The 27370-nt window shown below is 38.1% G+C and overlaps 1 protein-coding gene across 2 annotated transcripts in view; it reads right to left on the reverse strand.

The window, feature by feature from the left end:
* Positions 1-27370, reverse strand: part of Nbas (NBAS subunit of NRZ tethering complex) — a 361792-nt gene that overhangs the window by 37919 nt on the left and 296503 nt on the right. Inside the window, exons 45-48 of one of the 2 annotated variants that reach the window (XM_074049201.1) lie at positions 15372-15590; positions 11619-11821; positions 9569-9658; positions 18-2543 (exon numbers count right to left, since the gene is read on the reverse strand). In XM_074049201.1, the coding sequence (XP_073905302.1) occupies positions 2528-2543; positions 9569-9658; positions 11619-11821; positions 15372-15590 (528 nt within the window). In that variant the 3' untranslated portion in view covers positions 18-2527. Of the gene's footprint in view, positions 1-17; positions 2544-9568; positions 9659-11618; positions 11822-15371; positions 15591-27370 lie in introns of those variants that run through there. The other variant, XM_020168280.2, reaches the window with a different exon arrangement.

A 27370-nucleotide genomic window follows, 5' to 3' on the forward strand; every position in this document is an offset into this window, starting at 1 on the left:
GTCAAGGTTAAAGAGAGTTCTTGTCTTCATTTGTCTTTCTAGTCATCAAATGTGGTCACTGACCTAAATTGTTTGCTGGATGACTTTATTCCTTTCCTCCTGAGCGGAAAAATTTAGGTTTTTAAGTAGATTACAGCAAACTGTAAAACTGCAGACTATAAATGTAAACAGTAATCTATTAAATGGTGTCTATTAAAATGAATTACCTAAAGCACATAAAAATAACCACTAACCAGTACGTACTTAGCTAATTTCTTATACAAAATTTAATAAGTAGTAAGGCCTACGTTTATTAACCATACGAGTAGTGTCAGGTACAATTCTAGTAGCTTTATACGTTCTATTACTTGTTGGCAGTAACTATGCAAAGCATATATTGTAAATTATATTTTATAGACAAGAAAATAGGCTTTAGGAAAATGATATAATTTGCCTACAAACATCTGCAGTAGGTAATGCAGTGTCAACCAAACGCCTTTCTTACCCCTTTTCACTGGGTTTAGCATGTCAGTATGTAGTTAGAGTATCACATTTTAAACCATACCAAAAACCAAGTATGAATGCTTGGCTATTACAGGGCTGTGATATTAAAAGAATTTAGAGAAGAGAACATTTTGCACAAGTTTCTATCCAGTATTAGACTATCTTCTCTTGTAATCCCAAATGGACCACCTCAGGAAAACAATTTATTTTATGATGGTGTCAATGAATTACTATCAAGAACTGTTGAGCATTTCCACACAGAAGACGCCCTCTCACAAAGCCATGGAGATCCACGCTGAAGCCTTGAATTGCACAGGTGGTGTTGTAACCAGATCATTATAAGGCTCTCAGCATAAATCATCTGGACTGAGTCCCAGACTAACCTGCCTTATACCAAATTCCTTCCCTAATCAGACTGTGACACAGTCTTTTAAAACTTCTGAAAAAAAGAATTCTAAGCATATCTCTTAGTATGCAGTGTATAACATATTTGCCAATTATGGCAAATATGCCATATTTTATGGCAATTTAAGCTAAAAAATGGGACTCATTATTTGTATTTTAGGATAAAGGAAATTACAAAATGTTGTGGACGACTGACTTAAACACTTCTAAGTTTATTAATTCATTGTCTACTTTTACTGATAATTATCCTTCTAATACTTACCAGAAATAAGGAAAACAGTGTACAGAATGCATTAATATAGAATGCATTAATATTTCCTGATTACCTGCTATTTGTAAAATTTTTAATGGAAAGAGCATTTAAAAAAACCCGATGGGCCTAACTGTGACTCCTGGTCCCGATTCCTAACGTTCTAATCAGAGCCCGCCAATGTTATCACTCTTACATAATAGTTAAGGAGACAAAGATCCTGAGAAGGTATGTCTCGGAGTCTATGAAACCAAGACAATGTATACAACACTGCTAGCATAGGATGTGGTACAGAGGATGCACTTAATAAACAGCAGCCACCATTGTCAGACTCATAACAGTAATTATCATTACCAGCATCATCAAAGTACTATAGTTTATGCTTGATGATACAGAGATTAAAAAATTACATGGGCTCTGCCTTCAAAAAGCTAATAATACAATGCAACAGAAAGATTTTTAAAGTGACTATTATCCAAATTGTTAATATAACATAAATTTGAACAATTGTTTTGGAGTCAGAGGTGTGGTACCTGAGCAGGATCATAAAGATGAGCAGGATGTACAAAACTGGAAAGGTGGAAAATATAACCCAGACAAAGAGAGCAGAAATAAATCATAAAGCCAAAGAATATTCTGGGTGAGATTAAAGCCTGGCTGTACAGGTGGTAAACAGGGAGAGCTGCAGTGGGCAGCTTTCTCACCTAGGTAACTAAGGGACTGAACACAGACTGGGGAGGAAGGGTGGTGGAACGTCCCAAAGCACAGGCTCCAGAGCACTCAGGCTGACTCAGGTCCCAGATCTACCTCTTCTGACAGTGTTACTTTTTCAAGTGACTCAGTTCCGAGCCTCAGTTTCCTTATTTGTCAGTGGAGATAGATAACAACGCCTTCCTCATAGGGTTGTTTAGAAGTAAGTAGAAATATAACATAGAAAATGAATAACACATTATATATCTGACACATAACTAAGCACTTCAATCAATGATAACCATTATTCTTGAGGGGATCTTTTGGGCTATGAAATGGGAATGATACAATTTCTGAGCTGTGAAGCATCAAAGTCATGTTAAACAGTAGAGAAAATGTTCAGGGTAGGACAGGCTCAGATTCTTGTGGTGGAGGCCTGCGGCTGTGGAAGTATAAGTCAGGAAGGAAGGAGCTGAGGCCCATTGTTGGCCATCACTTGAAGCCAGTTACACATAACAGGAGGCTGATTTTTAAATTCTTCTACCCAAGTGCAAGGTGGGAGGGAGTGAGGGTAAGATGAACTCAAACAGGAGAAAGATGAAGACCAAGTGTAAGTTATAACAACAACCCACCTGAACACAGTGAATAAGAATAAAAACAACGACTGGAGGTGTGGTTCAAGCTGTGGAGAGACTGAGTTCAAACCCCAGTCCCACTGAAAACAAAAAGAATAAAAACAGTATTGATAATAGTAATTTATGAATGTGACTGTATGCTGTGACTATCACTTCATTATAACTTCCTTTTCCATGTATCCTATTATCTCTAATTTGTAGATGAGGAAAAATGATAGAAAGGTTTAATACCCTCCCCAAGGTCCCATAGAAAGTAGGGTGGTTGTTCTCACTACTTTGGACTATCTTACTGTCTTTTCAATCACTATATAATGCCACAGAACCAAACTGGGGCACATCCCAGAACATGTCAGCAGTAGGTTAAAATTATTCAGTTACTGATGAGATATGAAAAGATTATTATAATATTTTCCAAGTTATTATTGATTTAGACTCCTTTTATTCATAGAGCTTATTGTACAGTATAACATTTGACATTTGGAGGGACATGTTCTAATTTTTAGTTGAGATTTCAAATACATAATAAAATTGTGGAACTTAGTCTTTAAATAAAAGCATGGTGTTCCAGAAGCACCAGGTCCTAGATGGGTTTCACTGGATAGCCACCTGAACATCAGAGTTTAGAACACTATACATGCCCTTGACAATTGTTAAGGGCATGGACCACACACAATCTCCTGAAGACTTGGCTGCAATATAGTTTACATTTTGATTTTGGCTTGACGTTTTAAAATTCAAAGTTATTCTTGTGACCAAGCAAGTATATACATGCAAACAGAAAAAGAGAGAGAAATGGAGTGGAGAGAGAAGAGAGAGAAGGAGGAAGAGAGAGGGAGGGACTGAGACTCATAGTAAAATGCTAATGACTAGGAAAACAAAGGGAGGAGGATATAGGTACTTTTTAAAACCTTACAATTTTTCTGTGGGTTTGAAATTTTTCAAGATAAACAAGTGAGTGGAAAATAACTGTTATGGCTTTCATAATACAAAAAATCCAGGATGGGAAGAAGGGAAGTGATTCCATTTCTTTAGTTTGATAAAGGCAAGGAATAAAAAGAAAGCATCATTTCAAAACACATTTATTTCATTATAAAAATTACATAAATGATTAATAAGAGTCATTAAATAGGTAAAAGGAGAAATCTAATTTCATTCAAGTATGATGCATTTGATACATTCTAAGAACTTTTGTAAGTGCCACAATGTACCCCCAACACAACAATAAAAAAAATACGCACACAGGCAATTATTTCCACGATTTCCCCTAAACTGACAATGGGAATAGGTGTTATAATGTAAAGAGCAATTTAGTATATTATTTTTAAAAAATTAACTAATATGGGAAGAAGATACACTTACATAGTTAGATTTGGTCCAAAAGATAAGTGACTATATAAGTCACTGTGTTAACAGAAAAGAACAGCAGCAGCAACAATGATGACATAAACACTATACTCTGAAGGTGTGTTACTTGGGGTAGGGTGCAGTGTTCATCTACCTTTCTCTACCACACCCTGCAGCATGGGAGGACATTCACAAAAGTATAAAGGAATGGAAGGGAATATCAACCAAACACAGGTAATTATCGAATCAAAGCAAAAAGACTTATTTTAAGAATATAAATCAGGTAATCCTTGGTAAAAAATTTACAGATTCTGCATGGCATATACATAGAAAGACAACCCAAATTTCAATTTAAATAGCTAAGGTATATTAAAAGAGATAATAAGTACGAAAGCGTTTTATGATACAATAATCAAAGTAAAACCACTATTCTTATTTGAGAATGAGGGAAGAAATGACTTGATTCAAGCCTGAAAGCAGAGAACTTTGAGATTTCTTATAAATGTGTCACAGAATATGAATGCTTGAAGGGAACATAAGGTCACTTTGTCTAGTCTTTCACACTGAAGGGAAACTGACAACCAAATTTTAGAATTGGCTTGCCACAGTAAAACCCAACATTTCAAAGTTAAATTTCATGTACACACACACAGAATTAGGATTTTGCAGCTCTTTAAAAACAGAATGACCCCAATACCATGGCAACAACAGGCTGGGGTCAAGACAGCAACTACCTCCCCTGTGGAGCTTTCCAGATCACCTCAGATCCCACCTGTTTCTACCACCTGCCTGGCATCTCAGTAGGAGGGAGTTTGCAAGCTGGGATCTGTATGATGCCAGGGAGGGAGAGGGACAGACAGGGAGGGAAGAGCAAGTAAATGTAAGTGAGCTAACAGGATTGTGACATAATACTAATATATTTAGTATAGGTACCTTGCCTCATTAATGCATGAATCCACTCCTATGAATCCTTCTCCCATTATACAAGAAGCTGAGTGGGGTAGACATTTCCTAGGGGAATGTCTTTATTTATCAGCTACCATAAAAAAATTAGGGGCAACTGGCAAGGAATAAAAGAGATTTGCAAATAAGTGAATGTATACTGTATAAATGGCATTGCAGTAATATAAAAAATATAACTTAAAAATCATAATCATATTATATCAAAAGAAAAGTCTCTAGAAGGGAAATTCTTTCGGCAGTCATTATTCCAACATCAAACCCTGGCTTTTGGTAATGTGTCTGCTCTCCAATGTGTGCCAGTCTAACACCTTCCTTAGCTTCACTTGCCAGTGAAGCACCTCTCTGTGACAAGGCAGAGCTGCTGCTGGATAGTCATGAATGTGGCCCAAAGTGATCCCAGAAGCAGTGGTGGAATGGCTCCACCAACCTGTCTTGTGGCCATGGTTTTCAGAAACGCTCAGTATTACAGACCCTGGTGCATAGAAAATGGGATGATTTGCTTTGCCTCAGAGCAACAATAAATCTGGTTGAATTTACTCTAGTGGGCCTTTCACTCTTTCTTTCTTTCTTTTTGTCTTTCCTGTTCTTTAAAAATAATGTAATAATGTGAAATCCCAGGTAATATCAAAGAGTTCAATAAAGTCTGAATTATCTGACATTGATCAATATATACATGAAGCCTTAAGACACTGTATCTGATATTATGATCAATTATCTACTTAAAGAAATACCCCCCAAATAGTCAATACTTTTGAAGAAAATTTTTCTTTGTTGTTGAATAGTGCACAGAAGAAATCTTCATTAATTACCTGTTATCATCTGAGTGGACTGAATTCTATATATCCTTTTGAAAGCTACTAATAGAGTGGTTCACACATGTGGATCTTTTTTTTGGGAAAATTTTAAAGATATATGAAGACAGCAAGTAGAAAAAAAAATAAGGCAAAGGCAGAGAAAAGCCAGGAAAACAGATAAAGAAGCTGAGGGGAGTAATGCCTTAAGACCTTGCAGCTCCAAGTTCAGTCCCTGGTCCAGGTATCCCCTGGAAGCTGGAGTTTCAGGTCCAACCCAGACTTACTCAATCAGTGCTGGCTCTGTAATGTAAGAAGGAGATGACAAGGTAGAGATCCCTACTGGGTGACCTTGCACAAGTTATATAACCTCAATCAACTTCATTTCCTAATTGATAAAATGGAGGTAATGATGTCTATATGACAGAGTTGTTCTAAGGACCAAGTTAGCTACTGAACAGCACCTTTCCAAGGTTTTGGTCTTGGCATAGAGTAATAGGTTCATGGAAAGGGGGGGGGTGTACTTCTTAGAAATAAATTATAGCTGTATTTTCCATTAATTCCAGGTTTAATAGATATATTATTTCAGAACACTATCATTTTAGCTATTGAATTTTTCAACACCTACTTTTCTTAAGTAAGCTAATAAAATAATTCTTACAACTAGAAAGTTAGACAATATTCTCAAAAATAAAGCTGCAGAACACATCAGTAATGGAGGAAATCTTATATACTTATACAGCAAATTTAAAATGCATGAACCTGTGAGGAATTAATTATCTTATCCTACCTTCAACTGCAGGTATTATAAAAGGGTTGGGGTCTGATTTCAAGCTTTTGGAATACTTAACTCTGATGTCTAGAGGCAGCAATATGGGTAAAGTGAAAAAGATAGCCATCTATCTAGCTGGACAGGTGGCTGAATGCATCACTGGTGGCTTGTCTGAGAGCTATGACTTTATGTGATTTATAGTTTGCACAGAAAAAAAGAAGAGGGAAGTGGGTTTTCTGGATAAGGCAGAAGCAGTTACAAAGCAAGTGACATCTGTTCCAACATAAAAAGTCAAGAGGATATGCCAATGATGGTATGATCTGTCTCAGAACTAGCCAACAAACCAAATGCTTGGTGGCAGTCATTCACACACACTCAAATTCTTACTCTTGTCTGCAGTTTCCCTGCAAGGAATACTACGGGATGGTATATACATAACCCAAGAGCATAAGAGGGAGAGGGAGAGGGAGGGGGAGAGGGCGAGGGAGAGGGAGAGAGGGAGGGGCAGGGGGAGAGGGACGGGGAGGGGGAGGGGGAGAGTATATGTGTGCTGGAGCAGAGGTCATTTACTATCAAAACAGACCCTACAGAGGTAGGTGTCAAGTATATGGTTAGAACTGAAGTAGGCTAGGCCTGTTAACTAAAGTGAGGGCAGGGGCACTCTGTGGGGCCTCTTAGAAATTAGGCAGTTGAGTCAGGCCAAATAATGAGTGACCTGAGAGCACTGCTTTTAGGTACTGAAACCCCCATGTAACTCCAAAAACCTTTCTTGGAATTACCCAGAAAACAGAAAATGATTCGTCCATGTGATTCTGCCAGGCAAATTACTGGGAAAGGAAATCTAAGCAACAGGCTATCACTTTGAACTGTGCTGACTCAGAACATATTTTCTGGGAATAAAAGTTATGATTTTTGCCTTCCTCCTTTTTCCTTTATAAAGGAAAAAAATTCACCGAGCTTTTTAAAAAGAAACCTTTATTATTCTGTTTCTGGGATAAAAAAGAAGCTCTTGCTCTGCTTCTCCACTCCTTAATGTTTTCTTGAAAGCTTAAAAATAGTCTGTATTCAAAAGAACCAAGTTGGATTCTTTGGTATATCTCGCTAGACATTCATGATGGAAAATACTGCCTTCTAATCTTGAGATGGGCCAACTGGGACAATCCTAAGGGACCCACTAGAAGGGGCCTACAGTAGTACTCACTAGCTCTGTTTGTCTTGAGCAGCCAGGATCCAGCCAGCCTCTCCTGAGAGATGTGCTATGACAAGGCTTGCTCACTGGGGTGCTGGGAGCTGAGAACTGACACACATGCTGGGATTGGAATGGCAGTGTCTAGATGTAACCTCCAGGAGGAGGTTAAGTGCATCCCAGGCAGTATCTCTACCTGCTTTGCTGCTAGTTGCTGCATTTGTAGTGGCCCAGGCAGTTTCAAAGCCTGGAATACCAGGAGAGTTCCATACCTATTAGCAGTCATTCTTCTTTTACCCCCATCTTCAAGTTCCTAGGCAATTATTTTCTTTTTCTATAAATTTGCTTATTCTGGAATCCCATCTAAGTGAGATCATACAATATGTGATCTTTTGTGACTAGATTTTTTTTCCTTTAGCATAATGTTTTTAGGGATCATTTATGTCAGAGTATTTCTCATTATTTCATTATTTTATTGTTGAATAATGCTTTGTCATTGTTAGGTACATTTAATTTATTCACTTATTGTTTGATAGGCATTTGGGTTGTTTCAACTTTCTGCTATGAACATTTGTATGCCAAAAAAAAAAAAATTCTGTAATACCATCACCCTATTCCTAAGACTCTCATTTCAGAGACCAGGCCCTGGTCACCCCTGTGTTTCCTGCCCTGACTTTCTCAGAAACATGAACCCTTCCTTTTACCCTGCTTTCTGTACAGCACTTCATACTCTACAGTACAGTCACTATGGCTACAAGCAAGCTTGACTCCCTATAAAACTGAGAGCTCCATGGGGTTAGGAGTTGTTTTATATCCATATATGATTCCTTGTGACTTAACAAAGAGCATGGCACTCAAGGAGCACACAGAATAATTACATATCACTTTGGCATAATATCTCATCAGTCACTGCTACAGCTATGTTCCTATCTGAAGATTCCCAAGCAAAGGGGTTCAAGCAGAAGAGAGGCAGAGGAAACCAAAGGTCCTGCTTTCAATGTTTTCCCACATCCATTGACACAGCCTATCCTAGATTCTTTCTCTCAAACCTCGGGCAAAAGGAAACGCATGAAAATACACTATACAGGTATCTGCATATTAGGATTTGAAACCAGCCTAGAATCCTGGTTTAATATCCCAGGTTTGTGACACTGGGGAAATCGGTTACTCTTTCTGAGCTTTTAGGTCCTTTTCTGAAAATAGCAGCAGCATATGCGGTCATAATAATCACCATAAGCATTAAACCTACAAAGATAAGCAGGAAGTGTTATAACAGAAAGTAAATAAAGTAAGATATAAAAGTGCATACATTTCAATGGTAACTATGTAAAATGTATCTGTACCTTAATAACTGGAAAGTAATGTGCAAATAGAAATAATTTTGTTACTCAACTAAATGGAACTATAGGGGGGGAGTTCCTAAAACATGTCTTCATTATTATTATTATATCATATTTTCAGTTAAAAAAAGAAATTGGGAAGAGGCCAGAGTTGGCACGGATTTCAGACAGACAAAAGACTGTCGTAAACTCTGAGGAAGTGCATAGCCATTAGTTGTTAGTTGCTATTACTCATTATGACCACTGTGCTTCAATGAAAAACTGGCAAGAGATAGAAACTTTTCTAATTGTTAAAGCCGCATACTGAATCCTCAAATAAGGCGGACTTAACCTATAAAGATTTTTTAAAATACTGTAGTAAGTAAACTCTCGAATTTCCATACTTAATTTAGTTAACCTGCTGCCGATGAACATCCCTTCTCTTCCAAGAAGCTCAAAGCAGCCCCTCTTTCAGCCTCCTTTGGAGAGGCAGAGATGTTCTCCAGGGCAAGCAGGTCCTGCTGGAGCTGACAGGCCAGCACAGAGCATAGGATCCAGACGGCCAGCTGCAGAGCCACTCCTCGGCCATGCCGAAGGACCTCAGCTCCTGCTTTCCAAAGCTGCTTCTGGAAAGCAAGTCTTGGAAGACTCATAACTACAGATACTAAGAGCAGTCCTAGACACTGAGGAAAGTCATTCAGTGGAGACTCATAAACTGTCCTAATCTTACCCTTTGTCCATGCTGGCACGGATGGCTGCTACAACACGTTCCAGAACCTGGAGGGGGTCCCTTGGCTCACTGAGGTCAACACTGCTACCACTGTGAAAAAAAGAGAGAACTGAGTCAGAAGAGGGTCACTCAATCATCAGAAATATGCTTCAGATTTACTCACTCAGATGAACCCAGCTGGACTGTGTCAGTGCTCTGCATGTCCATAGCCATTTGGGCTGTGTGTCTACAAATCTACCAAGCCTAACACTAGGTGCTAGGAATATGGAAATGGAATATTTTTAGCCCTAAGGAGCCAGGGGCTAACATGTCCATGTTTTCCTATGAGAGGAACGTGATCTACTCATATCATAAAAAGAACATTCATTGAACATTAAAACATTTTAAGCATTAAATATCTAATAATAATCTAAATCCTTCAGTTGAACTTTGTTAAAGAAAAACCAAGATTTACTTACTAGTTAGAAGGAATAAGATACTGCTAAGAGCCTTATATCTGTTCTGCCATTTAACCATCCCCACAGTGAATGAAACAACTACTATTATTATGCTCATCCTACAATATGTCTGTCTGGAATGCTAGCAAATTCTGAAAATTCAACAGGAGAAAAAGAAGTTTTACATGAGCACTCAAAATAATTTAATTATTTAAATCAACTCACGAATTCAGTTATTTTCATGACTTTATCATTTTGTGCTTATCCAATTTTACTAACTTCTGAAAAGGTAAATGTGGACATTGTCAATAATGATGTCATTGTCTTTGACATTAAATCTTTGCTGAAAGATTTAACTCAAGTTCATCAAATATCTTCTGTGTGCTAGGGTACCATTTAATAGACTGGAACCAAATCTCTTAATAGAAGAACTGGTGGAGGAAAGGAAAAAGAAGCATAACTTATGTCAAAAATGTAAAAAACCCTACACATATTTTAATTATTAATGAAAATGTGCAACTTTAGGAAATAAACTAAATTCATTAAAACAATAATTTTTCAAAATATTTATTTTTGTGAGCTTCATGTAAGATTCAAAGTGGCAATAAAATATAACTATAATCCAAAAGGTGTATAGTTACATGTGGCAAACAAATCTCATCATTTAAAAGAGTGACTCTTATAACCAACAAAAAGTCATAATAAAGTAAAAATAGAACAAAACTTTATTAATTTGAAGTTTGCTATCTCTTTAAAAATGCTATTATATTTTAGGTCTGTCCCTATATATAAAATTACCAGGTACCTCAGAGCATTAAGGTGAAAACTGTATGCAGCTAGGGTAATTAAACTGATAAAGGCTCATTTGATTTCAGTTTAGCTGCAGAAAACTGACATGCATTTAATCAAAAAGTTCCTCAAGAGCAATACAGAATTACAAAGAATCCTTAAAAGGAGAATAAATTAGATACAACTAAATCTTTTGGCCTAATTGCATTATTCACAGAGCACTTGATGCATCCTTATTTTCTGAGCCCTTCCCTTTGCCCTCCACTCTAATCCTCTCGGAGGCAGTCCTGCAAAGGCACCCGCACATCAAGTGAGAATTTCTGTTGTCAAGTTTACAACCATTGGTAAATAATGTCCTAAGACACTTAGTTTACCTTCCTCAGTGTATGCTCAACCTTGCCTTGTGAACTTCAAAAGACCCTTTGGGAACCATCTTCCCCACTGCCTCAGAGGGAAATTTGAAAAGGCGAGACCTGACTGACCACACTGAAGACAGGGCAGCTTGGCTCTTAGCTCCTACTTTACATGCTTGGCCTTTCTCTAGCTTCAAGAATAACGTGAGGAGGGGAGGAAGTTCAACATCAACTTAGTTAGCTACTTAACATGTTACACAAGATACCAGTGAGTAAACATTTTCATGGTTCTTCAGTCTCAAGACTTTGAGAACTGCAAAAGCAATCTTCTACCTTTGTGAAGTACTTGGAAATGAAATGTACTTCTACACACATGATGACAGTGTACCTTCACAACAGCCATGAAGCAGGCCCTAATACTGACAAACTACTCTGCAGGTTTTCCTCAATGGCTACTTCACAAAAGCTTACCTCAATGCTGAAATTATTTTCATGACTGCACTCTGTACTACATCCTTGGGTGAGATATCAAGAGGACCGACAGCCACCTCTAGCAGCTGTTGAATCATACTTAGAGGCTGACCATCTAAACACATGGCCACAGCTTGATCACGGAGTTTCCCCTTTTCAGATCGGGACAGATCGTAGAGGTGACTGTATTTCTTAAGTGTTTCCTGGAAAGACAGAGTAACCAACACCTAAATATCAACGAGGAATTAAATCTGTCTACAAGTACATAGTGAAAACGTATTTACAAAGTCCTTAAACCAAATACATTACAACCATCAACAGCATCATAGGCCAGGAATAAAGGACCATCCAGTTTGAGTGAGAGTCCTTACTTTACCTTTGTTTCCTCTTTGGCCTTCTCTCACTTCTTTCATACAAACTCTCAATCTCAATCTCTCTCTCTCTCTCTCTCTCTCTCCTTCCCTCCCATTTATTAGTATTAGCGGGGCTTTGTGATCTCAAATTTCAGCCTCTGTAAAATGAGGATGAGGACAAGAGGCTCTTGTGAATGGAGGGCATTATAGACAAGAACTGAGATGCTATAAAAGTCAGTCCTTTAGCACAATATCAGGCATAAAGTAATAATAGTATGAATTTCATCACTATTACTATTTAACTACATAGATATGTATATGTATATATACATAATAATTGTAATGTGTTGAGTGTCAACTATGTAATCCCAGGTATTGCAAACGTTATCTAATGTAATACTTACATTAATCTTGCAACTAGTTTTAATTATGTCATGTCATAAAAAAGGAAAATGAAGACCAAAGATATTACATAACATGCATCAAATCACATGGCTAACAATTAAGGGAGCTGGAATTAGAATACAGAAGTCTAGTCTGGGCATGAAGGTGCACTCTTGTAATCTCAGCTACTTGGGAGGTAGAGGCAGCAGGATCAAGTTGAGGGTAGCCTGGGCAAAGTCAGTGAGACTCTCAAAAACAACTAAAAAAATAATGTGAAATCTATTCTTCCTACTTCCATGCCATACTGTCTGTCTCTCTTTGAAAACATGTATAAGAACTAATGTTTTAACAAATAACTTAAGAAACAGACATAATCTATTGTCTTCATCATACTATATATGGCAAATAAATTACAATAACATTTTCTAGATTGTTCATAGCTTCCCAAGCAATCCAGAATATAATGGGATGTTTTGTTTTGTTTGGGGGGGGGTGTTAGTGGTACTGGGGTTTGAACTCAGGCATTGCACTTGCTAAGCAGACATTTTACCACTTGAGCCATGCCCTCAGACCCTAAATATAGTGTTTTATTTTCAAAACCACCATGTAAAAATCTGAACATTAGCTGGATTTTTGATGATATTAAATAATTACTATTAATTTTTTATTGTGACATTGTAGTGGTTTCAAGAATAATTTGAGGAGGGAAAGAGTCCAACCTGAAGTTGGTCAGTATATGTTATGCATAGTATCAATGAGAAAACAGTCTCATGGTTCTTTATTCTCAAGTTATTTTAAGACTGACTTTGGTTCAGCTGCAGAAAACTGACATGAGTTTACTAAAAAATCTTTTAGAAACAGATAGGAAGGTACTTATGTGTAAAATGAAGGATGATGGAGATTTGCTTAATAATCCACAGGCATGAGCTGAGGATAGGTAGGGTAGGCATGAAAGAAAATTGGATATGTTTGAGAATTGCTGACACTGAGGTTGGGAAAATGAGAGCTTGAAATCCTCTATTAAAAAGAAAAATCCCTATGAGTTAGGCAAAGTAATTACTAAGAGAAAAAGGAACAAAAGGCTCCATAGGATGAAGGTCTTTCACTTAGTTTGCACAAACCTTCATTAAGATACACGATGTTCTTTATTGTATAAAATTAAAGAGGTTTTTAATGTTAAAAATCAATGTCTGAACTTGAAAGGGACCGGTGTGTGGATTTAAGGTTATTTCTAACTTTTTATTATGAAAAGTGCCTTAATAAAATCAAATGATGCCCAACTTAGGAACTGCATAGTCTCCCATCAGGAACCAAACATGGTCTGACTGAATTGTACCCACAAGGAGCAATACATATAGAACCTTTAAATCATAGCCCAGATAAAATGAGATATTTTTGTTAATAAAACCCCTTGAACTAACATATATCACTCCAGTCATTGATAGACAGTATTTGTTCCAAAGAGAACAATGCTAATTCTTTTGATTTTAATAACATATGTACAAATAAGTATTGAAAAAACTTTATCCTAATAAGTATAAGTCACTTTCATTGAAGAGTCAAATTTTACCTAGTTCCTGTAACTATGGATTATGGTTCTGTAAATGCTAGCATGATAAAAATCAAGATTTGGTAAAGTCAATTTGCTTCCTACAAAGGTTTCTATATTGTTCATACCATTATTCAGCAGTATTCATTAGACAGGCTAATAGGAACTGGAAAATACAAAATGAAATAACACTACTATCAAACTTTGTAATTCCTCTCATTATCTTTTAAATAAAGGCTTTGCATTTATATGCCTCGCACAAATGTTCAAGTCTTCCATTTAATCATTATCTGAATTCCTCTCCACTGTCTGATCTTTCTAGTCAGGAAAATTTTTCTGTAAGCCAAGAATACAATTCAGTAAGTGTGTATGACTGAAGAAGAATGAAAGACGAAATTAGTGGCTACTTCTTGTCGCTGAAGGGCAAATGGAATATTATGTATCTAAATACTGCTTTTACTTATATGAAAATCATTTATTTATATGGGATTTGTCAACTTCTCAGTTATGGAAAAGAATATCTAAACTCTCACAACTGTTAAAATAAGAAGAAAATCTCTGAAGGCTTCACAGGGCTTCTTGTTTCCTTGTGCAGTGCTGATACATAGTCCTAAGACCTCACCAAGAGCAGGGCCTCCTGAGCCTCACGATGGTGTTTCTGTAATACCAGAGTCTCAGCTATCCAACTGGAGAGCAAAACATCCAGAGCTAGAAGAGCTTGAAAACCTATATATTTCAGCATTTCTTAACTTTAGGGAGCCCTCTTCACTCCAGTCATCTACCCAGTGTTCCTTCAACTCTTGCTATTCACCTCCTTTTCTCCTACCCTTCACACCCTGTCACCCTTTCCCTCCCAGGTATTATCTGTGTTGAGTGGTCCAAATTCCTTTCCAAAGAGTGAAAAGTAGACTGGTAATCAAGTGATAATGAAGGTGTTAAAGGACAAAGGCGTGAGGACCATTTCCAAGAGCATTTGCAAGCCTGAAAATGACTGCTATACTTGGGATCTTAAGTGTTCAGCAAAGGCCCCTGTGGTAAAAGGCTTGGTCCCCAAGGCAGTGCTGTTGGAGGATGTAACCTTTAAGAGGTGGGGCCCAGGGAGAGAGCTTCAGGTCTTTGGGGATGTGACCTTGGAGGGGATAGTGCGACTCCAGCCCCTTTCTCCTTTATTCTTTTGCTTCTTGGCCATTAGGTAAGTGGTTTTGCTCCACCATGAGTTCCTGCCATCAAGTGCCACAACAGGCCCAAAGCAAAGGGTCAACTGGTCATGGTCTGAAACCTTGAAAGCTGTTAGCAAAATGAACCTTCCTCTTTATCAGCTGGTCACCTAGGAATAGCCACAGCTTTCTCATTATTACACTGTTTGCTACAGTTAATAGATAGCTGACTAACTCAACTACTAATGTGATGTTAAAGAAGACATAAAAGAATGTCGTGGTACTGAGGGAGTGAGTTTCTTTTCATTACCTGCTCACTGTTCTTCAGAGAAACGATGAAGCTGTCGCTGAGGGTTTCCAGGTGGGCAAGTGATTTCTCCAGATGATTCAAAGCGTCTACATGGGTAACTTTAGAATCACTCGCTACTTGAATGTCTTCTTCTGAATTTCTTTTCCTTGGCTTCTCAATAAAACGTTTGACTGTCTTAATGGCCTTTCTAGTTATCTGTTCACGTGCTTCTACAGATAGCTTAAAAAAAAGGTATTAAACAAAAGTTAGACAAACATGCCTATATTTGATGGGCATATTAAATAAGGCATTAGTGAGGTAGAGAGAATAAAAGTGAAATTTTAACATACATAATTTAATCAATAAATAAGACTTTAACTAGTTTTTCTTCTGTGAAGAAAAGAAAACTTAGAAATATAGATTTTAAAAAATGGTAACACTCAAAGCAGGTAATACTGGGATAGATGAAAGTGGGATCCACCTTGACTGGCAATTATAGTGCAAATATTAGGAGTCATTTACAACCATAGTTTCCAGTTCTGGTCATTCATTATAAGGAAATAATCCAAAGGAAACACATGCTTCTGGGTGGTGGCTTCTGGTATGCCTGCCATCTCAGTATTCAGAATGCTAAGTCAGGAGGATCATGAGTTTGAGGACAACCTGGGCTACAGAAAGACCCTGCTGAAAGGAAAGGAAAAGGGAAAGGCAAAACAAAAATAAATAAAACCAGAATCTAGATCATAAGAAAAGAAAAATAAAACAAAACAACAACAACAAAAAAACAAAAACCAGAATATAGACCACATGGTTACCCAGGGAATGTTCCTATTATCATACATTACATAGCTTTCCCGGATCATCTCTGCTTCCTCACAGACTCTGACAGTGTGTGACAGAGTGCATGGTGGTTGTTGCTAAATGATGAAGCAGATCAAGGCTGAATAAGAGTGATATATTTGATATACTGTAAGAACTTTTGTAAGTGCCACAATGTATCTCCAGCACAATAAAAAAAAGAACAATGCAGTATATTGAATCTTTTTTTTTATTCTTTTGTGTTTTATTTCCCCAAGAAATATTATAAGCTTGGGGAATTATTTGGATATATCAGCTGTCAAACATCCTTCCTAGCCTATTATGTGGTGTGAAAGAGTCTCACCAGTAAGCTAGCAAGCCAACAGGGAAGGCGGGTAGTCACAGGTGTAAGTAAGGTCCTGGGAGAAACAATGTGTCCCCTTGCACTTATGTAGGTTCTGATGTGATCCCTGTTGTCTAAGGCTTAACTGGCCCTTATCAATGACCTTGGAATGAATGCATAGTGAATTGGAAGAAAGGTAAACTCAGAAAGCCCATGCTTAATGTTTACTACCTGGTCCCAGTTACCTGGCAACCTTACAAACTGCTTCAAGCCTTAGTTTCTTTTTTTAATTAGCAGATATTAGTTGCGTGGGGGGTGGTGTTTCCTTGTGACATTTACATATGTGCTTACAATGTATCTTAATTAGATTAACCTCCTCCATTATTTTCCATCATCCCCTTTCCCTCCTTCTTAAAATAATTTCAACAAGTTTCATTGCTAAATTTTTACACATGTATACAAAATGCATAGATCGTATTTGTCCTCCTTCACAGTCCCCATTTACTCTCTCCCCTCCCACTGGTGCTCTCCACCTGGACAGGACCTGTTTTACCTTCACGTCCTTCATTTATTGAAGCATACATTGATTGTTCAAGGGAGTTTCCCCATGGTATTTCATACATGGTCATATCATACTTCACTCAGATTAAGTCCCTCTATTTCTTACTCTTTCTCTATCACCCTGTTCCCTATTGTTCAACAGCTTACAATGCATTTTATTATACTATGTTCATAGAAAGATACAACGTATTTCAGTATTATTCACTATCATTCCCTTTTTCCTCACCTGCTTCTCTGTAATCCCCTTGTACAGATCCACTATTACAATCATCTCTCTCTCTCTCTCCCTTCCTCCCTCTCTTTCAATATGTCTATATATGTAGGTATATAAAATCATACATGTATTTATGTACACATCTATCTTTTAGGTCTACCTTTCACATAAGGGAAAACACGTGACCTTTGTCTTAGTTTCTAGAACTGCAAAATGTGAAAAATGCCACCTACCATATAATGTCGATTTAAGAAATTCAATTAGATAATATGTAAAACATTCAGCACAGTGGCTTACCAACAGTAAGTGCTCAGAAAGGGAGAGTTGACTTTTAATTTAACCAATGGACAAACATAGGCTATCCTCCCTTTATCAGTTAGTTTTTAATTTTTCTAATCTGTCATGTATTTCTCTTTCAGAAAACTCTTTTTTTGTAAGTTTCTCAAATTCTTTATCATGAAACTCAAGGATTTTCACACACTGGCTCCAAGTTAGCATTCATGCATCACAGTATAATTAGAACCCACACCCAAGGCTCCAGCCCGGACATTTCATCATTTTCAGGTGCCATTATGTGCTTTGTCTATTGCTTCCCTATTCCTGGCAAGAGCAATTCCTAGTCTTGCTTCAACAGCAAACATGTGGGGTCAACCCAGATTCATCTGTTTCTGCAGTCACTATGGCCAGTCCACTGGCAAGTCTTCTGCTCTGAAATCCACATGCATGATGACCCACCTTCTCTGAAATGCATGTCAGCTTTGTTTCCTCAGCATTAGTGAGCCTGGACCTCACTCTGAACGCTGTGGTATCATAAAACTTGCTCTTGGTCATGAGAGGCAAGTGACTGCTCTGAAGAGCTCAAACTGTTTGACCTCATCACCACAGCACCATCAAAAAAAGGTGCTTTCTTTTTCCTACTTTAATTGATCCTTCAAAGTCAGAAACTATTTCCAATAATAACCCAATTCTTAGCATAAATAAATAGCCCTTAGATAATTTTCCTGAGATAACCACGGTTTCACATAACTAGAATGATATTATAATAAAAGATGGAAGGGCTTTTAACTGACAAGGCATTTGACTTAATTCACTCTTTTCACCACTTTACTTTGTAAAAACAGGTTCACTGTTAAAAGACTCCAGAGTGTGATTAAGTTTACCACTGAATTTATATGGAACCATTTACTTTCTTTAAACTGTTCTATGATGAAAGAAGCAGAACTAGAAGAATGATTGAAGAAATGTACCAGAGTAAGAAACAGTAATTTCTTTGTATACATAGTGACTACACAGTACTTTCTTAAAAATTTTTTGAAATTCTTTGTATACATAGTATACAAAGTCACATAGTGACTACACAGTACTTTCTTAAAAATTTTTTGAAACCCACAGCATTATTTTCATTCACATATATTATTGTTATAATAATCAAGATAATATTTAAAGTATTCCCTACAGCAATTAATTGCTGCTATTAAAATCTTGTGAATTTTGTGAAATTAAGTGGCTACATTGTTTCATTCCTCAGTAAATAGGTACTGAGTATCTATCTTCTAGGCCCCACAGAAAAATAAGATAAAAGGATAAACCTGGCTCACAAAGAAACCACATATGTTTGGGTGATAAGACAGTGGGAGGAGATAAAGGTTAGGAGTCACCTGTGACAGCAGCAAATCTTTTTGGAGACTTTCTTCAAAATATACCCAGACTCTAAGCACTTCCACCATCTTCAGACAGCAGCATTCTTAGGCATCATTACCTCTTTTAAAGAGAATGGCAATACCTGCAACCTGTCTCTCAGTGTGTCAGAAGTAGTGGTGCACATTAGATACAAGCATTCCATCTACACCACTGCATTTGTCAACTTCCTTCCAGTTGGGATGAGGTTCCCGCCAATAAAATCCAAGCAAAGGTGATGTGTGCCTTTTTTTGAGCCAAGGCATTAAAAATTCCACACGGATCATTATCCATTCTCTCCCTTCTCAACCACAGCAATCAAGGAACATGTGTGGCCCACATGGCACTAATACAAAATGGCAGAGTTTCCATTGGCCTGGACCTTACGTGACTTTGTGGTACAGAGTCCTTTACACTCTCTTACTGGAATATTAACCCTCTGTACTGTTAAATCATTTTCTCTCTTAGCTTGTACTGACAACAGATACTAAGAGTAAGGCAATGTGGCATTGCAAAAATGTAATCTATGTTATGCTTACAATGAAAAATTTAATGAAACTGTTGACTCTTGAAACTTGGGGTACAGATCATATCCCTAATGAACTTGTAGTTCTACAAGGTTGGAAACTGAATGCTAGTATCATGACTGGGGTGCTAAAGAATGCTATGGATAAGTATTAAAAGGAAGAAATTAGTTTAGGAGACTACCGTCCAGATTGTTTATAGGAGTGAACAGAATAGAGATACAGCATGAAAATCCACGGCCTTATGGGGTTTTAGAGAAAATTTACTAATTCTATACCCTAGTAGTAAAAGATAAGATTGAGAAATCCATAGATAACAAATGCCAGATAAAACCTTTAGAAGATTAAAATGCTTCAGGGGAAAGATAAACCAAGGGTGTGACACTCCATAAATTCTTTCAATTGGACAAAATGACTCAGGGCAAAGATCCAATTAATGATGTGCTCTTCCACTGAAGCCTGATAGCTTTAAGGTAGCTCCCTTTAAATTGAGAGAGACATATAGGGGTGATACATCAAAGATATATAGTACAGGAGAAAATGTCTCAAAAACAAACAAGCAAACAAAAGACCCTGAAGATGTGGTTTAGCACATGCTGCTAAAAGATATCAAATATCTTTTAGAGAACTCTACTAAATTTCTGAGATTGTAGTGCTGCCCAAGAAGATGCAAATCTGGGCTATAGATGCTTATGATTGTTTGAAATTAACACAGGGTGTCAACCTTTTCCAGGAAGGGTGAGGGACCTGGGTGGTTTAAAAGAAGGTTCATGCCTCCCCCATCACTCCACATGTGGCCATGGAAGAAAGTGGAAAGGGTTTCTCTGGAGTGTTAAGCCTGAGGGTCATAGAAAACAAAGGACAAACAGATCTGCCACTAGAAAGCAGGATGAAGACCGAATTAAGGACCATAAATAACCACCCTGATAGGAAAGTACTGAATACCCTACAGAACAGAATTTCAAAACTTTTCTTCTTTCGAGGTAAGCATTCGGGGAAATTACTTTGTGCTTGCTTTACCATGTAGACTGTGTGTTCAAGTGGGGTGGGGAAGCACAGCAGACGTTTGTCCATTTAGCTCAAGATTTGCATCAGGACTGCACCTGATGCACAGCCCACTTTGTGCTCCATGATGAGACGGGAGGCACCTGGCAGCTGGATGAACTGTGGTCTGTGGTAGGAAGAAGAATGTTTGGGGAACAGAGGGGCAGGCTAGAGCTGACAGTGGTACTCAACACACATTCCATCACTTCTCAACTCCTCGTAGTGAATTGGGGTCATGGGACTAGGTGGGGCCACAGAATGTGGGAGGAAGGTCATGCATCCCTCTGGGCTAAGGCAATCTCCCCAATTTTCCAGTCCCATTTCTCCTCACAAGGTACCTGAGAAGACCCATGTGAGTGTGTACACTGAGCAAGACTTCTGTTGTCTTAGGCCTCTGTGATTCTGGGGTTAATTTGTTATTCCAGTATTGCCTACTTTTAAAATGTTAATCTGATAATGTCACTCCACTGCTCAAATCTTTTTAGTGGCTTCCCATTTCCCTAAGAACAAAATTCAGTCTCCACTGCCCTATGAGGCCTGGTATGATTTGCTCCACACCTTCCCCTACTTCTCTAATCTCTCGCCTCCCTTTACCCACATTCCCACTCCTCTCCAAACACACTGGCCTCCTTGCTGTCCCTGAGAGCTTTTGCACGTTGGTTCTCCTTGTAGCTTGTTCCTGTTCTTCGACTGGACTGGACATGTCCTCTTATTAGAGCAGCTTTCTCGAACCACTCCCCTCACTGCTTTCTCTTTACCTCACATTACTTTTAATTCATAACTCACATATTTGGCTTCTATTTGCTTATTGTCTGCCACTGCTACAACCCCAGAGCCTAGAATGGTGGCTCAAATATCCTTTAATTGAATGGATAAGTGAATGACAATGTTTCAGAAAACAGAACAGTAACAGTGCAGTGGTAGAAGCAGGAATGTGTATGGCATACATATAACCACTAGGGCACTTTAGTTTGGACAGAGGGGAGATAAAGGGCCAGAGGTTAAATATGTTGAGCTTTACAGGCCACAGGTAGTCTCTGTTACATATTTTCTTGTTTGGTTGTTTTTTGTAATCCTTTAAAAATGTAAAACTTAATTTTAATTAAAGCCTGTGCAAAAACAGGCAGTGACTTAAAGGCCATAGTTTACTAACCTCTGACCAACAATACTAAAAACCTGTAGCAAGAAAGATAATCTGAGAATAAATCATCATTGGCCTCGCATGCTTGGCTAGCTAAGGAATCTGACTTGGAAACACTGAGGGCAATTTGGATACTAAAGAAAACTATGTGAAAATGGCCTTTTAGATTCCCATTTAAATACAAGCCGTGAGAGAAGTTACGTAAGAAAATAAACGTCATCGTTTGTCAGGCTGCTTTTGCCTGTCCTTCCACACTCAGTTCAGGAGTTCAGGCCTGTGGGAACCTTCCCCGCTAGCATTTCTTCCCAAGGCACAACCCACTCTCACACCTTCCCCAAGTGCTCTGTGCTTCCTTGTACCAATGCCACTGCACCCAACTGCACCAAAAGCTCTAACCTAGCACTCAATAAGTCTAGCACATGGTACACAAATAATAAGTAGCTGCTACGTTACTGACCATCTCTGATCAACATACAGGGAAAAGGAAGGACCTTTAAAAGTGTGATGAGATTCCATGCTCTCAACATGTCCCTAGATACCCATGGTCCAGAATGCTCCAAGTGTTCCAGGTTACTCACAGACTGCAGTACCTACTCCTTTAGAGCTCCAGGGAGACAACTGTAAATGGACATTTTAAAGAATCTGAAACAATAACAAAAACTGGGTCCAAATTATACTATTGGGATGGTTCCAGGCCAAAGGAATCAGAAGTCACGCAGTTAGAGGTGAAGAACATCAAACACCTGATGGCTTTCCATTTACTCATTCAATGCACATTCACTGAGCACAGACTGTACATTTGTCTTGGGCTAGTGACAGACAAAATTAGATCAAGTCCCTGCCCCGGGTATGTCAAAGTCTAGTGGAAATACACAGAGATGAGACACTATAAAGAAGCATGGTTATTAAGCAACTTCAACAGGGTAAACACAGGATTCCGTGGAAGCCTTTTGGAAGGGCACTCTGTCCAGACTGGAAGCAAGGGACGGGCAAGTTCAGGGGAGTGTAAGCTGAAGGGGTGATCAAAAAGGAGAACCCTCAAGGGTGAGCAGGAATTAAGACAGGGAAGAAACAGTCTGAAGAGGTCACCAGTCTAATGACTAAGTGTTGAGCCTGGAAGTGCAGGGACTTGGCTAGAATGCTGGGTGTAAGAAAAGGTTTACTAGAGAAAGAGAAGAATGAAGCAGGGAGGATGGACATTGCCAGGGCCCCAGGTGCCAGGTCAGTGACATTGTTCTTATTATCCTCATATCCAGGAATGCAGGAAGGAGCTTCAGCAGGTGAGTGACATAATGTGTACTCGAGTTTTCAGACAATGGCTTGATTCAAAATCCACCAACTCAACGTTGACATCTGTAGCACTGCAAGCCTGATAAGTAAGCCCTGCTATGCAGATTGTTTTTGTTCTTGTCTCTGTTTTCTAATGGACCCAGCATGACTTTGAACATAAGGCTGACATTTAGGAAACAGCAGATGAGAAGACTCAGTTGCCACCTATGGAGTGAGGTGGAAAAATCAGGGTTTATCTACTGTTTGAATTGCTAATATTAGACAACTATTTGAAATAACAGGAAAGTCAAAAGAAAACTTGTTTTAATCATATATTTTTGGCATGACAGTTAACTTGAGACTGAAAACAATAACGAGAGAGAGAGATATCTTCTCTTTGTAGATTCCCATTTGGAACCTCCCCTGTTTCCTCCTATTTCTATTTCTTCTTTTTCATGCTTAATACTTCAACACTGACCATGGGCTGAGTCTGGTCTTGGCATAGGGGATGAAAGGGTAAACTAAGACACACTTTCCATCTTTAAATAGCATGTGTCCTAATGGAAAGTTAACACAAAAATAAATATTTATAAAATGTAACAGAAATATAAATTAAGGAAGAAAAAAATATCTGCTTTAAGAAGTCAAAAAAGTCTTTTAACAGGATGTGATAGCTAAACTGGGACTTGCAGGGGGGGCCAAGAGCTCATGTAGAAGAGAGAGGGGTGGATTTTGGGCAAAAAAGAGCAGCCTGAGGAATTAAACAAAGGCCGGTATAAAAGAGAATGTTCTATGGCCGTAACTCTCAATCTTTCATTGTGCTCCATAACACCTCCAGGATATAACACGCTCTCATCAAAAAAACAGTGGCTCACTGCTTCTAGGAGACCCCTGGGGCAGAGAAATGGGTGCAGAGCATTTGGGAATGAAAGAGGGACAGTTTTGAAAAAGGACTGAAATACCCTAGGAGTTTGATCCCCAAAGTTAAATACTGATCCCTTCCTAGTCTCATTCCCATGCTATCCTTAGAAAACCTTGTGATGGTGCAAAGTGTGTTAGGCAAGAAAAGACATGCAAGGGAGGGTGGGCTACCAGAGGCAGCATGTGAGGAAACACAGACATGCCCTTAGGGCCAGCGGTCTTTAAACGGGGTACATGTGCCACTAACCCATAAAGCCTGTCCAAAGGGAATCAGTTTCTAAATTTCTATGTTCTCTAAGTATATTTTTTTCCTAAAGCTGATTTTCTTGAGAACAAGTTGGAGGTCAAGGGATAAAGTCTGCATGCTTTCTCTCTCTCTCACTCTCTCAATAGCCCCCTCCTCTACTTATAAACATGCTTCCTGAATCTGACATTGATACATTTTTCCAGCATCTGTAAATCTCCAGAAATCCTAACAAAGGGACAATTCAAAACACTGGTATATAACAGAACTCCACTGATGGATAACAAATTTCTTTTTCATGTTGCAAGGTTTCCAAATCTTTGCTTTCAACAAAACTTATGAAGGATCTAATTGAGGTGTCAGCTGATAAATCATTAAAAATAAATTTTAATAATACTGCATTTTATTTTTGACTATAACTTGGACATTCACAGAATTGAGTGGTACTGCTTAGAAAAAACTCCTTCCATACCCACTTACTTATGTGAGTCAAGTGAATAAAATAATTGATATTGGACCAATCTACCAATAAGTAATAATCCTCCAAGGGCACATAAACCAATTAAACACCTATCTACCTCATTAAGGTGTACATTTTGAATACAATTTTATTTTATAATACCTATTTAGTCTATAAAAATTTTAACATTTATGCTGTTCTGATGTATGCTGTGATAATTGAAACAACTGAATAAAGAGTAATTTTTAAAAATCTTAGGTGCTTATGGTCACAAGAAATTTTTAAATTTTTTAATTTCTCATATAGTGAAACAGACTTTTAAGCATAAGCATATTGACTGCATCATGGTAACATGATATGAAAGCAAGGGCTGCTAAAAAGAAATCTTGGCACAAAATAACTTCAGGGGCTGGAGGCATGACTTAAGTAGTAGAGTACCTGTGAACCAAGCAAGAAGCCCTCCAATATCAAAAGGAAAAAAAAAGACTTTGCCCAAACCCCATGAACTAAGACTTGACCAAACCCTAACATGGCTTCTAGTTTAGTGCCATGTCCCTAGGATGACCTCAGACAGCCTTAAAATGCCTAGTGAGAAAGCCTGAATCTGCCAGTAAAATAGAATTTACTGTTTGTTCCAGTCAATGACTAGTCATAGCCCATAGCTCCCCTCCCCAACTTCCTTTAAGAGCCATTACTTAAAAAAGATTGCGATCACAATCCTTTTTCTGCCTCTGTCCAATGCAAACATCCTACTACCCACACCTTCTTCTCAAGGAACTGGAGCCGTCTCTTTGCTCCTTTCTGGTCTCTGTGGGAGGCTAAGGGCCTGAGTTTGTGGGGTCCTTTCGCTAACCTGCCCAACTACTTTTTGTCATAAAGATATAAGAAGTTTGTTTCTCCTCTGGATAAGTGCCAATGAGCAAACCTAAATGGTCTAATCACATGAATATCTGCCCCAATATACATCAGTGCCTTCCCTTCAGCACACTCTGGTACATAAGAACTCTCCTGTCTTTTGTTTTGGAGAAATAGAGCTCAATGCATGCTGCACTCCTCCCTCTGCAGGAATTATTACTAAATAAAATTCATCTTTATTTCCTTTCCCTAGGATTTATTTTTCTTTGACAAAAGGAAAACTAGAAGTAGTCTGAGTAAAAGGAAAGATGCAGCTTTTCTGACTACTAAGGATGTGTTTGTCTTGCAGTTTTTTTAAAGGGATGGTAAGATACCAAATCACTATTTTACATAGCTTACCCTGGCTACAAATAGAGATATACAATAGTTTATTTTAAAAAGTCAATATTTAAAATATGCTGGAAATTATGACCTCTTAGCAATCACTTCAAATTATGGTAAGAAATTTAGTTATCAAGTGTGAAAAGGTAACCAAGGTATCTTAAATTCTCTAGATACATGAGTAAAAAAGGATCAAGTCCACTGCTTTGGAGCTCTTTTTCTCTTACATGCTATTTTTAGACCACCTGTATCAAAATCATTTAAGTGTGACATCAAAAATGCAAATTCCTGGGCCCTCATTGGCATGAGAAGACACGAATTACCCAGCTTCTTCTGGGTAATTCGAGTGGCAATGGAAGTGTGTCACCCAGTGCCATAAAGCTCCAGGACTTGAGGCTTCTGAGTTATGCAGCCAATTTACCAGTGGCAAGTGTGGTTGGAAGTGGTTGCTGGGACTTGAGGCAAAGGAACAACAGGAGGTCACTGCAAGAGTCCAGACAGATGATCAGCAACTTTCGACCTTTTTAATCCAAGATCCACATTAAGATTGTATATCAAAACTCAATTATCATACACATATGCCTACATTTGAAGCAAATAAAAGTTTTATTAAACAATATAGTTATGTTCGTTGTCTTGTACAAATAGTTGTTTATCATTGGTATGAGAGGAATTATAGACCTACTGTTCAAAAAGAATTTGGGTGGGCAGTGGCCTGTAATCCTAGCTACTCAAGAGGTAGAGATTAGGAGGATCCTGGTTCAAAGCCAGGTGTGGGCTACCTCAAAAAACCCATCACGAAAAAAAGGAAGAGTGGCTCAAGTGGGAAGAGAGAGCACTTGTGTATCAAGCGTTTGGCCCTGAGTATGAACTACAGTGCCACACCTCATAAAAACAAATTGGGTGATCAGAATCATAAAAAAACAAAACAAAAACCAATATAGTTACCACTAAGGTGAGATACAATTTGATATTTTTTATTCTAATCTACAGTATGGCATTCTTTCCTGTTTGTTTTAATGCTGACCCATGATGCTCTAAACTGATCATATGACTCATGGATGGGTTACAACTTATAGTTTGTAAGACACCTGCAAACTGGCTATGTTGTCAGAATAACTTGCAGGGACCAGCAAATATGGAAGCTATGAAGTAGATATCAAGCAATCTAGACTATTTTTAATGGACTTTATTAAAAAAACAAATCACTTTCGGTTTTTCTAACAGTTGAACAGTTCATCTCTGTATGTGCTGCCACCAAAGGTTGCATGTTGCTCTCTTGGTGGTCACTGCTTTCAGACTATGAGACCATCAGAGCAGGGCCCAGCAGGTATTCATTCCCTTAAGGGTTCGTGCTTGCATAGCACATTGAGCAATAATTTGAAATGATAAATGTAGTATATTATGAATCAGTGCAACTGCAAGTGAAAATTAAGCCTTGAAATATTTTGCTTTAATATACACATACTCAAACACAAAATAAGGTCTGTTTTGTCACGTTCATTATATACTTAACAAAAAAATCACCATTATAATTATGCTCACTTGCCTTATCATTTATATAATAAAAATGAGTAATGAAGGCAGA

Source organism: Castor canadensis, chromosome 12, assembly GCF_047511655.1.
Source record: "Castor canadensis chromosome 12, mCasCan1.hap1v2, whole genome shotgun sequence".
In the NCBI taxonomy this organism is placed as follows: Eukaryota; Metazoa; Chordata; class Mammalia; order Rodentia; family Castoridae; genus Castor; species Castor canadensis.